The sequence below is a fragment of the Xiphias gladius genome, chromosome 10 (assembly GCF_016859285.1).
Source record: "Xiphias gladius isolate SHS-SW01 ecotype Sanya breed wild chromosome 10, ASM1685928v1, whole genome shotgun sequence".
Lineage (NCBI taxonomy): Eukaryota > Metazoa > Chordata > Actinopteri > Istiophoriformes > Xiphiidae > Xiphias > Xiphias gladius.
In genome coordinates, this window is record NC_053409.1 from 8,176,284 (window position 1) to 8,189,671 (window position 13,388).

Sequence of the window (13,388 nt, forward strand, 5' to 3'; positions counted from 1 at the left end):
AACATTAATAAAGAACAATACATGTCCACCACATGTCCAAATATCAATATTAGAGTATCTCCTTGCTTTGAGAGTGAAGCAGTTTAGTTCCTGAGTTGCTCAGAAGGTTCTTGGTCCCCTGGGAAAGTCTCTGCTGTGAAGAGCCCTCCTTGTGAGCATGTTGCCTTGCTAGCATTAGCATTTAGCTCAAAACATCACTATGTCTATGTATAGCCTCACACAGCTGCGATGGCTGTAGACTCTTAGTCTTTTTTTAACAACTGTACAAATCTTAATCAACATGTAAGATTTAAAATATCCATAGCTTACATATGGGCTTGGTGGCAAACTAAATGTATCCTTAAGAATACAGTAAATACTCTAATATTTGTATATATGACATATATTCTTTGGCGGTATATAACCAAAGAGGAACATTGTAGAAAAATGTTGGGACTATTTACGAAACTAACATACACAAATATTAAAATGGCTGGAAAAATGAAAGCGTAATTGTTGTATTTATTTTTTTTAAATAAAAACCTTCACTGTTCCAGAGAAACAGGATTGGCCTAATGGAAGTCAGAGGAATATGATTAAATCTTGTCAAAAGGAAATTTATTTGACAAGAACCTTAAAGTACAATTTAAATTAAATATCTACAATAACAGAATGGGGAACAGCCTGAATTCAGAGTGTTAATTTTGTTGGCCTGATCAGCTTATACATTACAATTTCAGTTTCATTATGATGGCAGGTAACAACACTATCAGTGTACTGGAAAGGCTATATTTAGAGATGCAATATTAGTGAACAGTAAAGTTTTAATTCAACGCCTACCATGCACAATTACCCTGCTGAGGACTCTTTGAGACATGTAGGCAGGGGATGGTCCATCCAGCACCATATTTCACTGCTTCAGAAACTGAACATTTAGTCTTTATCAACCTACTGGCCAGAGGCCTTTTTTTACTTAGATGGAAATCTCCAACCCGTCTGTATCATATTCACAGAATAGGGGAAATATTTTCAGCTTAGAAGAAAATGGTCCACATTGAAAATGAATCCCCTCTTCGTTTATGCAGAAAAGGGCTTGATCTACGAGCTACACGGGAGATATTCTCTCTTTGCTTTATGCTTTTAGTTTAACACTATGAAAAATCACCGGCTGATCAAGTGCACCAACACAGCACCAAAACAATGCTTGTAAGATCCCACTACTATAAAAACATTCATGTTGATTGGTAGCAAAACTTGTCCGTCAACTATGTGCGTGACCAAGCTCACGCTTTCTTCTAATTGGTCAGTCTCTGGCTTCCCATTTTTCCTATTGGACGGTTTCATGACAGCTCTTGACAGAACAGGAAGAGTTTTTAACTGGCTGTCTGCCAGGTAAATATTCAACAGAGGATGCTAGCAATACCCATGTCTGACACGACAAAGGGACAGCAACTCCTGAATAACTGGAGCAAAGATGAAACCACATGCTTTATCGAAGACATTAAGGTATTTTACGATCATTAAGAGACTTGTTTTCACAGTTTGAATTTGGAGAAGTTAAAGGGTGCGGCCTACTGTCATTAGCTTTTTAGCTAACCACCATGCTAACGTTATAATATTTAGCGGTTAGCTTAATAACTGCATTATCCACAAGCTAAAACGTCATTAGCTAAGGCGCTGGCTGGTTGTACTGGACGGACCAGCAACCTTTTGTTGCAAAGATAGAAACACCTAAAAAAAAAAAAAGAAAAAAGAAAAAGAAAACATGTTAGGCAACAGTTCGTCTTTGTTACTAGTGCTGAAGTTAATGCTAAGGAAATTACTCAAGACCTCGGATTAGGTAGGTGTGTGCTAAATTAGTTTCAGGTATGGCTTTGGGTTCAAGATCATATCTAAGTCAAGTGAATCATTAATATAGCAATCCATGTACGACTGGCTATGTTGAACTTTAGCTTAGCATATAGCGTTATGTCAAGATAGAAAACTGTGGCGATGATAGCTTTACCAGTTAAATATGTAAACAAAGCCAGAGACTGTCGAATAGCCAAGATAAGTTACTGCCCTCTGTTTCCTTGTCATCGGCATCGTTTTGTTTGACGTTAAGCAACATACATACCCAAACAGCACCGAAAGTTATTTAGATTAAATGTTCAAACTGATGCTTTTTGAAACACATCTGTCCCGAGTAAATCTCTCCAGCAAGTCCGAGAGGGTCAGGTGTCATTTCAGTAAGGTGTGTATTTTGCTGATAAGCAACGGCAGGTTTAAGTAAATTCGCAGGTTTTCAGTGCAGTTTGGCGCGGTGAGCTGAGTTAAACCTGCCAGACATCTTTGCTACAGACTAGTATTGGTTTCGGGTCTATCCAGTTATTTCTGCTATGTTGTAATGAACATTGATATGCTTACAACAACAGTGACAACATTATAGTCTTGAACGTTAGCTTGTGTACCTGAGATATGTTTTGTGATTATCTATGCTTCTGCAGTTGTTGCCAGACTCCCAAGCAACATTGATTTTTTTTTTTTTTTTTTTGGTCAATAATAAAAATATCTTGGTACATAATCCAGTAATTTCTGTTAAGACGTTCTGTATGTTTCCCTGTTATGTCTGTACCTATTATATAAACAGTTATTTCCCCAAACCTTCCTCAGGTCTGTTGATAGGTGCTGTGTTTGGTCTGATGTGTACAGTATCTGTTGGGATGCTGACATAAAAACGTTTGGGTCCAGCTGTGGAAGTTAATTAAAAATGGGCAGGTAGTTGTTGTGGCTGACGGAGTTAGTCTCCTTGGTGTACATAAGTCACAGCTTGTAAATCACAACTAAAAACGCTCTGGTAACTGTGATGAGTCACAAACAGCAGTGATCCTTCTGGGATGGCAGCATAATCTGTGCATCTTGCATCTCATAACTCATGTAGGTGATTACCTAAAATCTGAATTTGCCTTACAGGAATATCTGTGCTGTGATCCACTCAGATGGACTGAATCAGAGTTGGGTAGTGTGTAAACAGAATTGGATTAGTATCCGGCAGGCAGCTTGGTGTTAAGTCCCCTGTGAGATTTTAGATCCTCGGTTGAATTACAGAATGTTAACAGATAATCATATTTTGTTTTGTAAAATAAGGTATCTGTCAAAAGGAGAAATTTAGAAACAGTATTTTCTGTAAGAAAGAGAGCTGATTTTGGTTACATCGCAGTGGTTTTACTGCCAGCGTCATTTAAAGTGGATTAGATGAGGATTGAGGTGGATTTTGTTTGTGTGTGTTAGTTTGTTTGTGTCTCTAACAGTATTCAAGCTTTTGACTCTTAAGCATGGGCTGACGCACAGCATACACTTGTATGCGCGCACATGCGTGCAACACCCGTCCACCAACCCCTGCTACACGAACAAAATAAAATAATCCTTCCTGTAGAAGCAAAGTTCACGTCGCTAGTTACAGCCAATGTCCTCATGACATGCAAAGTAGGTGCACATATACAGTTAGGTCCATAAGTATTTGGGCAGTGACACAGTTTTCGTAATTCTGCCGCTGTACACCACCACAATGGATTTAAAATAAAGCAATCAAGATGAGATTGAAGTGTAGGCTTTCAGCTTTAATTTGAGTGGTTTAAAAAAAATATCAAATGAACTGTTTAGGAATTACAGCCATTTTTATACATATTCCCTCATTTTCAAAAGTAATTGGCCAATTGACCGGCGGTTCATCAGTTTCATGGCCAGGTTCACTCATTATTTCATGATAGATTAAGCAGATAAAAGGTTTGGAGTTGATTCCAAGAGTTTAATTTGCATTTGGTAGCTGTTCATGGGAACTCTCAATATGTGTCCCTCAAAATGAGGGATACATATTGAGAGCTGTAGCTAGTTCTGATCACGTGTTATGCATAACAGACATTTTGTTTAAGTTCCCAGTGCTCAGCTCTTTTGAAGGGGGGGTACTATACAAATGAATTTAAGTCTTTAACAATAATTTAAAAACTGCACAGTACTATCTTTTAAGTGGTTAATGCATTCATCCATGTATTTTCTGCTGCTTATTTGGGTTTAATAATTAATTAATACAATTATTATTAGGAATCAATACAGCTGGGAAGTACTAAAAAATGTGATTATAAAGTGATATCTTTAATACCTTGGGTGGTGAAACAGGTATTATATAGCATTATATTTGGTATTAAAAAGGTCTTAAAGTCTTATATTTTATATATATATATATATATATATATATATATATATATATATGCCACCATTTTAATTTAAGACTTTTTAGTTTGCTGTCTTTTCCTGGAAATCGAATGCAGTGTTAATCTGTGCATTAAAAAAATTAAAATATATTTTCTCTGTAAAAGTTTCCCTCTTTGTTTTTCTTTGCTGTATTGCACATATTCTTATTTGTTTTTGTTTTTCCACTTAGTTTTGTTCCTGTGCCACAGCAGTAATCTGACAATTGACCTTTTTAGTTTCAGACACCGCACTGAGAGCCTGTAGCCATGGAAGGGCATTTTGCAAAAAACAATGAAAGCACCTTCCCCAGCTTTGTGGATCTGGATGACTTTCTTACCAAGCACAACTCGAACTTCATCTGGCTCCTAGTTGGTAAGTGCTCCGTCTCTGCACTGTGGTAAAAATATTGATATATTTACTATCAAGTTGTATCTTAGCGGCCTAGCAGTTTCATAGAAGATGTGATGTTGCTTCCTTATGTATAAGCTATTATGGAAACTTTTTACTACTTTTATTTGTACCTCATTTATTAAACAAAGTTTTTGTAAGATGTTATCCTGTTAGGTACAATTATTGATTATTTGGAGGATGAATCATATTATGTCAGTCCCTTTCACTCTATATGAGTGTGCTGGCTTTCGATAAGACAAATTTAATAATGTGTTAAGCACAAGAGATTGTTTCAATTTCATTTTAGAGTAAGTTGTTTTTGAAATTGGTTAAATTATGTAAAATAAACTGAAGTTTATTGCACTGAGGGAATGGTATAAAGTATGATACAGCTCTATAATATTCCCTAAAGTGTTTAAGTTTATCTCATTTCATCAAAGATTTTAATTAGGATTTGCTTTTAATCACTTAGTCATCCTGGCTGTATCTTTACATTGTGATTTAATTCAATTACAGTATGACAAATGATAGTTTCCAGTTTTTGCTCAGTCCGGGTGCAGCTCTCAGTAGGCCAGTGACATTGCATGACTCACAGAAGCTGTTTTCTTTGTATCACCGGAACATCCTCAACCTGGGGGAAACAGGAAAAACAAAAATTTTGAGAAAAAGAAAAAAAATCAAACAAAACCTTGAGTGCAGCAGTGAAACCCAACTGGTCAGCCAACATATGAAAGAATGCATTAGCATGAAAACGTTTGGGCACCTCTGGTCAAAATTTCTGTTGCTGTGAATGGTTAAGTGAGTAGAAGATGAGTTGATCTCCAAAAGGCATAAAGTTAAAGGTGACACATTCTTTTCAACATGTCAAGAAATATTAGTGTATTGTTTTTGTTTTGTACAATTTTACAGTGAAAAAGGGAAAGGAGAACCATACAAAAGATTTGAGCTCAGATAACTTTTACCAAGTTCTCTGACCTTAAGTAGATTATTAGGGCTACGGCTGACTCACAGTCATCATTAGGAGAGGCCAGGTGATGCAAATGTCAAAGCTTTATAAATACTCTGATTCCTCAAACCATGTCTCAACAATCAGCAGCCATGGGCTCCTCTAGGCAGCTGCCTAGCATTCTGAAAATTAAAATAATTGGCGCCCACAAAGCAGGAGAAGGCTATAAGACGATAGCAAAGAGTTTTCAGGTAACCAAAATGGAAATTAACAGGAACAATGGAGATTCGAAGTTGAGGTCAGGAAGACCAAGAAAACTTCTTTTTTTTTGATTTGCTGGAAAGGCAAATCGAAACCCCTGCTTGACTGCAAGGACCTTCAGGATGATTTAGCAGACTCTGGAGTGGAGGTGCACTGTTCTACTTCCCAGCAACACCTGCACAGATATGACCTTCATGGAAGAGTCATCAGAAAGAAACCTTTCCTGTGTCCTCACCACAAAATTCAGCGTCAGAATTGGGCAAAGGGACATCTAAACAAACTCGATTCATTTTGGAAACGAGTCCTGTGGACTGGTGAAGTTGAAATAGAACTTTTCGGCTGCAAAGAGCAAAGGTATGTTTGGAGAAAAAAGGTGCAGAATTTCATGAAAAGAACACCTCTCCAACTGTTAAGCACAGGGGTTGATCAATCATGCTTTGGGCTGATCTTGTGGCCAAGTTGCACAGGGAACATTTCACTGGTAGAGGGAAGAATGGATTCAGTTAATACCAGCAAAATCTGGGAGTAACCATCTGTAAGAAAGCTGAGGATGAAAAGAGGATGCCTTCTGCTACAAGATAATGATCCTAAACACACCTCAAAATCCACAATGGACTACCTCAAGAAGTGCAAGTTGAAGGTTTTGCCACGGCCCTCGCAGTCCCCTGACCTAAACATAATGGAAAATCTTTGGATAGACCTGAAAAGAGCAGGGCATACAAGACGGCCCAAAAATCTCACTGAACTAGAAGCCTTTTGCACAGAAGAATGGGCAAAAATCTCCCAAACAAGAAGTGTAAGACTCTTAGCTTCTACAAAAAGCGTTTACAAGCTGTGGGGTGTTACAAAGAACAGACCATGCAGGGTGCCCAAACTTGTGTTATTTTGAAACTTTAAAAGATTGAAAAATAAAAGTAATCTTGCTTAAAATATTAAAGAGATGTGTCATCTTTGACTTAATGCCTTCTGGAAATCAGTTCATCTTTCACTCATTTAGCTACTCACAGTAACAGAAATTTTGACCAGGGTTATCCAAACCTTTTCATGCAACTGTAAGTAGTTACTATATTATTTCCACCTGCATTACTATATTCCTTAAATAATAATGTTTTTAGGTGGAATTTCTCTGTGTGAATGGGTCTTTGTCATGTCAGGAAAAGTAGCACCTGGAACACTGCATTCGGAGGACATATCATGGTTTGTTGACCTTTATAAATAACAAGGTCATTCACAAGTATAGTTAAAGATTTGGACTTAGCAGAGGCAAGTCAGCTTTACTGATCATACTTGAAATTATAGGCCTGTTTTACTGTTACTGTATGTTCACAAACATTACTGATGTAAACAAACATTTCCAAGCCTCAGAATTCATTAAAAATGTTGTTTAATATTATTTCTTGTATTAACAAACTTACTGTATCAAGCTGAGAGTGATAGCAGAACTTCTAATTAAAACTGAGCTTTAGTTCACATGAGAATTCATCATCTTTTACTGACAGAGACCACGTTGTGTTTTTTCTTTTTTTCTCTCTTTTCTAGCCACCATTCTGTCCTGTGGATGGATTATCTACTTAACTTATTACAACTCCCGCAACATTGGCCTCATCCTCACCCTCATCATCAACAGACTCTACAAAGATGGCTACATTCACATTGGTGTGTTCATCAGGAGCTCCGACACAGTGATGAATAGGCAGGGGAAACGCTGCCAAAGCTTCCAGTTAAAGGCGTTAACTCAGGCTGCTGAATATTTCATGATGAGCCAGGTTCTCTCAGTGATTATCTCCAACGAGCCTGAACAGCAACCAACACCTGACTGAATTTCTCTGCATAAATGACACAGGAATAAATTTCTAAAGCACCTTGAGGCCATTAATTCAAGTGTAACTCAGTATTCAGTTATTTTTTAGCAAGTGATTAGGTTCTTCCAAAAACATCAGTTTCTTTACTAAAGAGTAGATCTTGTCGGGTACAACTGCTCCGAAATACAACCCTAATTACAGTACTCTGCACTCCAAAAATCAACCAAAACAGAGGCCAGAATATGTCTTAGTCATGCCTAGTGAATTGGCAAATCCTTATATTTACTTAGCATCAGAGCAGTGTATGGGGACAGGAATCTGCAGCCCACTGGCTGTGAGTAAATAGGAAGTACAAGAACCATTACCAAGGCAGCATTAAAATTCTATGAGGAGTACATGGCTTAGTTAACGTCTCATGCCAATATGGGTTTTTATAAAGTGAGCAGTCACCTGTGTGACCCGGGTGACTGATAACTTTGTAATTTCTTTTATTGATTTTTCGAAGTTCTGAAGGAGGTTGTTCCACTGTCCATAGGTGGCATTTACAAAAAACATTGTAAGGGCACCAACATTTACAGATAAACAGAAGCACAAAACGTCAGACAAACAAAACAAACAAAATTTGCTTCTGCTTAGCAGGTTTGAACATGCTTTAAGGTTTGTCTTTTCATGGCCAAGCCTGACTTGAGTAAAAAGCCCTGCATAGATTTACATAGGAGGCACTGACCAAAACGAGCTTTCTAATGATATGGTCTTTGGCCGAGTTACATACCCTGTCTTCAGTCAGACAGTGGAAAAGTAACAAATAAAACAGGAGGAAGCTGGAAGCTGGGATGATTATAGTTGAACCACTCAGGTGTTATTTTTCTGGCATGAAATAATTAAAACAGAGGAAGAAATGTTATGAGCCACAAAGGATTAAAGAAAGAAAATCATGTTCAGTTTCCTGCTCATCTGTCTTGCTCAGTGACAGTCTGTGACCTATCTGTTGTACATTGAGATGCTAATTAAGATTATTTTTTTCTCAATGATAAGAGAGAGAGAGAAGGTAATTAAATATCCCAGCAATTCACAGACAGTTGTTTTCACCAGGGCTTGCAAAACCATCTAATTACATCTTTTGTTTAACATTTTAATTAGCTGGTGTGTTGACCTGAATTCAGACCACTGTGATCACACGCAAACGGGTTTAGACTTGCTTTTGGAAACTGTGATAATGTTGCATTTTTCAGTCAGTATGATGAACAATATTATTATTGTTGATGAAAATATGATCCTAACACTCTGTGTCTGACCCCTTCTCAACAGGCTCCTTCTCCTTCTCTGTGCTGTCAGGGAAAGTCATGTTCAGAGATGTCTACTACATCAACCAAGACATGTCTATCAGGTAACCTGACCTTTGGTGCCTTGTTTGCTTCTCCTCTGTACCTCTATCTTATAATCTTATAGCTTTCCTACTGATTTTTTTGGTCCTTTTTTTTTTTTTTTTGTATGTGTAACAGGATACAGGATGGCTTCCTCATATTTCGTTGGTGGAAAATGTATAACCCAAAGCAGAAACAGCATGGTGAGTTGACTGTGACTATCCTCTGAACAATTTATGTTGTTTTTTAGATTCATCCTAATAAATGCTGATGAACTCAACTGAGGAGTTTGTAATAAGCCTGCAGTTTAGGATAAGCTTTAATGATCTCTGCTTGGATATTTATATATGAATATTTGCTTGTTTTCTTACGCTTCTAAGATAGTAACTTGAATATTTTCTGATTTTGAATTGTTGTTTGAACAAAATAAGAATATGTCAACGTGGCCTTCAAGATATTGTGATTCATTTTCACTATTATCTGACATATAGATCTAATGATGAAACAATTTGAGCAAGAAAGTAACTGTTAGATTATGAAAGTAATTTGTAGTAGCAGCCCCAGTGTAAATCTTAAATAGGTTTTTCCTTTTTTGATTCTGTTGATATTTTTAATAAAACTTAATATTTTAAAGCTCCCAAATTCTTGTTTTAGAGAGAATAGCTGTATAAATAAATAGGTTATGGAAGGACACATGAACTTATAGAGGGGTAACAAATTAAAGGACAAACCAACAGTAGGGGACTTTTTGTGTTGGGCCACCACTAGCGGCCATAACATCTTCTAGAACACCATTCTTCCAGAAGATATTCCCTCGTTTGTTGTTTTGATGATGGTGGTGGAGAGCGCTGTCTCACATGTCAATCTGAAATCTCCTATAGGAGTTCAGTTTGGTTGAGATCTGGTGATTGCGAAAGGCCATATATGATTCACATCATTTTCATACTCATCAAACCATTCAGTGCCCTATGGATGGAGGCATTGCCATCCTGCTTATCCACTTATTTTCAGCTTTTTCCTTTAATTTGTCACCCATCTGTAGATGGAAGAAAGACCGATGCCCTGATGATGACATTTGAGGTGTCTCTTATCTTTTGTCATCAGACCCCAAGGCAGAGACCAGGCTTTACGTGACAGTTAACGGCTTTGAGTTTCACGTCTACAACCGCACCGACCTCTATGCCCGCCTGCAGGAGACCTTCGGACTGGAACCCACGCTCATAACACCCAAAAAAGAAGATGAGAGGGGGCGAGAAGACAGAAACAAGACCCTGGAAAGGTAAAACTAAGGCTTCATCAAGCAGATTTTCCTTCTATTAAATGTTAGGCTTTTTTGAGGGAAAATCAAAAGTGTCCCTAACATTGATTTGAAGCATTAAAAATAACATTTTATGAATAGAAATTCCTGATTGCAGAGTACTTACAGTATTTTGCTTCTGTAGGTGTCTTAACTTAGAATGATATAAAAATGTCTCTGAGTAAATGGCCTATTTTTTTGATTAATAATCCACAAATCGGAGCAGTAAACCAAAATAGAGGGTCATAAATATGTATTTATTTATTTATGTTCCATGTTTATCATCCTAAAATCGTCTTAAAATGAAAAAATATATACTCACATTGGTAATTGCTTAGTGTGAGTTTGATACTTTGTTTTCTTACCAGTATTTCACTTCACTTCACCAGCACAATAATTTTTGTGAAAAGCTGATGATGTTGTTGGGAAAATTTGCAACAAGGCCAGGATCAGCAGCTTTCCATCAGAGAAGATGGAAGTATGGAGATGTGTAACCAGCAATCTGAATAAGCTGAACATACGTACTCCCTTTTCTCTCTGTTCTCACCAAATGCATTGGAAGTGGAGGCACAGAAAACATCTCTTATCATTTCCCTCTGAAAGCCAAATTAATTGTACTAACTGGAAATGTAGTACTACTAAACTGTTGTAAGACTGAATGTCTTCTGGTCTTTTTGTAGTGTGAACATCAAAGCAGAGAGTCCAGACCCCACGTCGTCTTGGCGCTCCCTCATTCCTGTCATCAAAGTTAACATCAGCACCGTAAGTACCTCAAGAAATTCACCAAAAATTGCATGGAATTTGGTCTAAGGGTCTTTGGGTCTAAGAAAGGAAGCAGGATTCCAGTTTTAGAAATAGCTTGTTTAGAAAAACGTGAAGAAGCATCTTTAAAGCATGTAGGCATCGTTATTTTATTGCATGTGTGTTTGTTCTCCTGTAGGGTCGCTTGGCATTTGGGAACCACTACCTCCCACAGACTCTTTGTGTGAACTTTGAGGATGCCTTCCTGACGTACGCCACCAAGCCCCCATCCAGCCACCTGGACCAGTACATGCACATCGTCAGAGGCTCACTGGAAAATGTGCGTGTCATGCTGGTTCCTAGTCCACGTTACTTGGGCATGCAGAATGATGAGTAAGTCCAAGTCATATACTTTTTAATTTATCTGAGTTTCTCTGTAAAATAGCCTATTTTCCAAGGCTTGTAGTTCAAGGAGTTTTGCCGTTGAAATTCAAGGGTGAAATTTATATTAAAGTAATACCAAATAGATTAAATCATGTAACACACCCTCAAAATTTAGTATTTATTTATTCAAAGCAATTTTTGCAACGTGTAACCATCATCATTTTTCAACGTATGTTGTTGTCAGCACTAAAACTATTGTCTCCAAAATGGTTTTAGAGATAAAGCTCTTGCCTGAAGAATATTAACTTCAAAATATCCTTGGCCAGTCATTTTTTTTAAGCATGCCATAATAACTGCAGAAAATTAGATCCTTATACAGTTTTAAAATGGGTAATTCGGTGCAGCTCTGTTTCTTCCTATTTACATTGCAATATGTAATGTGTGTTATGAATCTTAAAAACAGTCAGACAGAGGACTCACTCTATATTTCTCTGCTTGTTTGTATGAAATAAAAACAGAATATAAACTTTTTGTGACACATTTATAAGGCGTTCATTCAAAATAAATAGTGTTATTTGAGTTGTTGAGTTTTTTGCTCTGAGCACTCTTCACTGCGCTTAATGCACGACTGCTTTTGCTTTGCTGAGTGAAGGAGCTACAGCCTTCTTAAAGGTTAAAGCTACTGGATATAGAATAAAGATTAGGATGTACGTGCCTAAATTGATCAATTTTAATACCAAAAATTTGGCAGAATGTGTCACCAGGCAGCTTTAACTGCACTGCGTAATAAGCTGGAATGCCATAAAGCATTATCCCCACTTAAACGGAATGAAACCACTTGGAAATAAAAATTGCCTTTTAAGTTTAAGGAGTCAGTCTCAATAAAAACTTGGCAACTGTAGCCTTTGGAAAAGCCATCAGTGATTTCAGCCCCCAGCAGTTCTTGTCATCTCTTAAAGCTTTATTGGACTGTCCAGTGAGATGAAGTAAAAATATTTAAGAGGAAAGCCAATGCATTTATCAAATCCAAATTGACTGTCTTCTTGCCAGACTCGAGCTTTAATACGGACTGAATATTTAATTGTGTAATGCTTTGGTACCTTTGAGGTACCTGCTAACCTGCTGTGAACATACTTGTGATTATTTAGAATTATCTTAGATTAGGCTACAGGGGTCATACTGACTCAGTGGATTTGTTTTTCTAGACCTCCCAGGCTGATGGGTGAAGGCTTTGTGGTGATGCAGTCCAATGATGTTGACATCTATTACTACCAGGATGAACCCGGTATGTACGCACACACTAACACACACAGACAATTGAAAAATGTAATCCGACAAAACTAGCAGTGGTGCAGGATTGCAAAAAATAGTCTTTTCTCTGAATTAATTCAAAATGGGACATTTGGACATACCGTATTTATCTCTGCACTGAGTGGGACAGATTGGCAGTGACTGATTGATGATGTCAAAATTAATGCTGAATGTACAATATGTCAACCAGTAAACTTTTAGTAATAAAGGAGTTCTTTGGGATCAACTTTGTTCGCAAGTCTTTGCGTACAGTTGTTTGACATCCGTTCGTGTGTCTTTCTGTGTGTGTGTCATCGCAGGTCTGGTCCCTGTGGAGCAGGAGAGTGGGGAAGAGGCGGAGACGTGCAGTGAGGATGATAAGCTCCAGGATTTGCCTCCATGTTGGGGTCTGGATATTGTCTGTGGAAAAGGAACTGACTTCAACTATGGGCCTTGGGCAGATCGCCAGAGGTGTGTAACAAAAACAGAGAAATAATAAATCTATTAGTCAACCTCAGCGTTATCAATAGCATTAGCTATAAAAGCTGTTAAAGTGTATAGTGTATAAAAGCTGTTAAAGGCTGTTAAACCGAAAATTCTGCACCACACCTGCACCATTTGTTTTATAAGTTGATTTTCAGAGCCAGTTCTCTGAGCTTTTGAAGGACTGACCTTGGCAGTTACACACCAAACACTTTACCTGG

General features: G+C 37.6%; 1 protein-coding gene across 9 annotated transcripts in view; it reads left to right on the forward strand.

Annotated features, from left to right (window-relative positions):
• Positions 1 to 1,364: 1,364 nt before the first annotated feature.
• kiaa1109 (KIAA1109 ortholog) overlaps positions 1,365 to 13,388 on the forward strand; it is a 73,840-nt gene continuing 61,816 nt past the window's right edge. For all 9 annotated transcript variants that reach the window (XM_040137647.1, XM_040137652.1, XM_040137650.1 and 6 more), the window contains exons 1-10: positions 1,365 to 1,485; positions 4,446 to 4,581; positions 7,346 to 7,462; positions 8,917 to 8,995; positions 9,111 to 9,175; positions 10,077 to 10,251; positions 10,950 to 11,031; positions 11,210 to 11,403; positions 12,600 to 12,679; positions 13,005 to 13,155. In XM_040137647.1, coding sequence (XP_039993581.1) covers positions 4,476 to 4,581; positions 7,346 to 7,462; positions 8,917 to 8,995; positions 9,111 to 9,175; positions 10,077 to 10,251; positions 10,950 to 11,031; positions 11,210 to 11,403; positions 12,600 to 12,679; positions 13,005 to 13,155 — 1,049 coding nt within the window. In that variant the 5' untranslated portion in view covers positions 1,365 to 1,485; positions 4,446 to 4,475. The remainder of the gene's footprint in view (positions 1,486 to 4,445; positions 4,582 to 7,345; positions 7,463 to 8,916; positions 8,996 to 9,110; positions 9,176 to 10,076; positions 10,252 to 10,949; positions 11,032 to 11,209; positions 11,404 to 12,599; positions 12,680 to 13,004; positions 13,156 to 13,388) is intronic.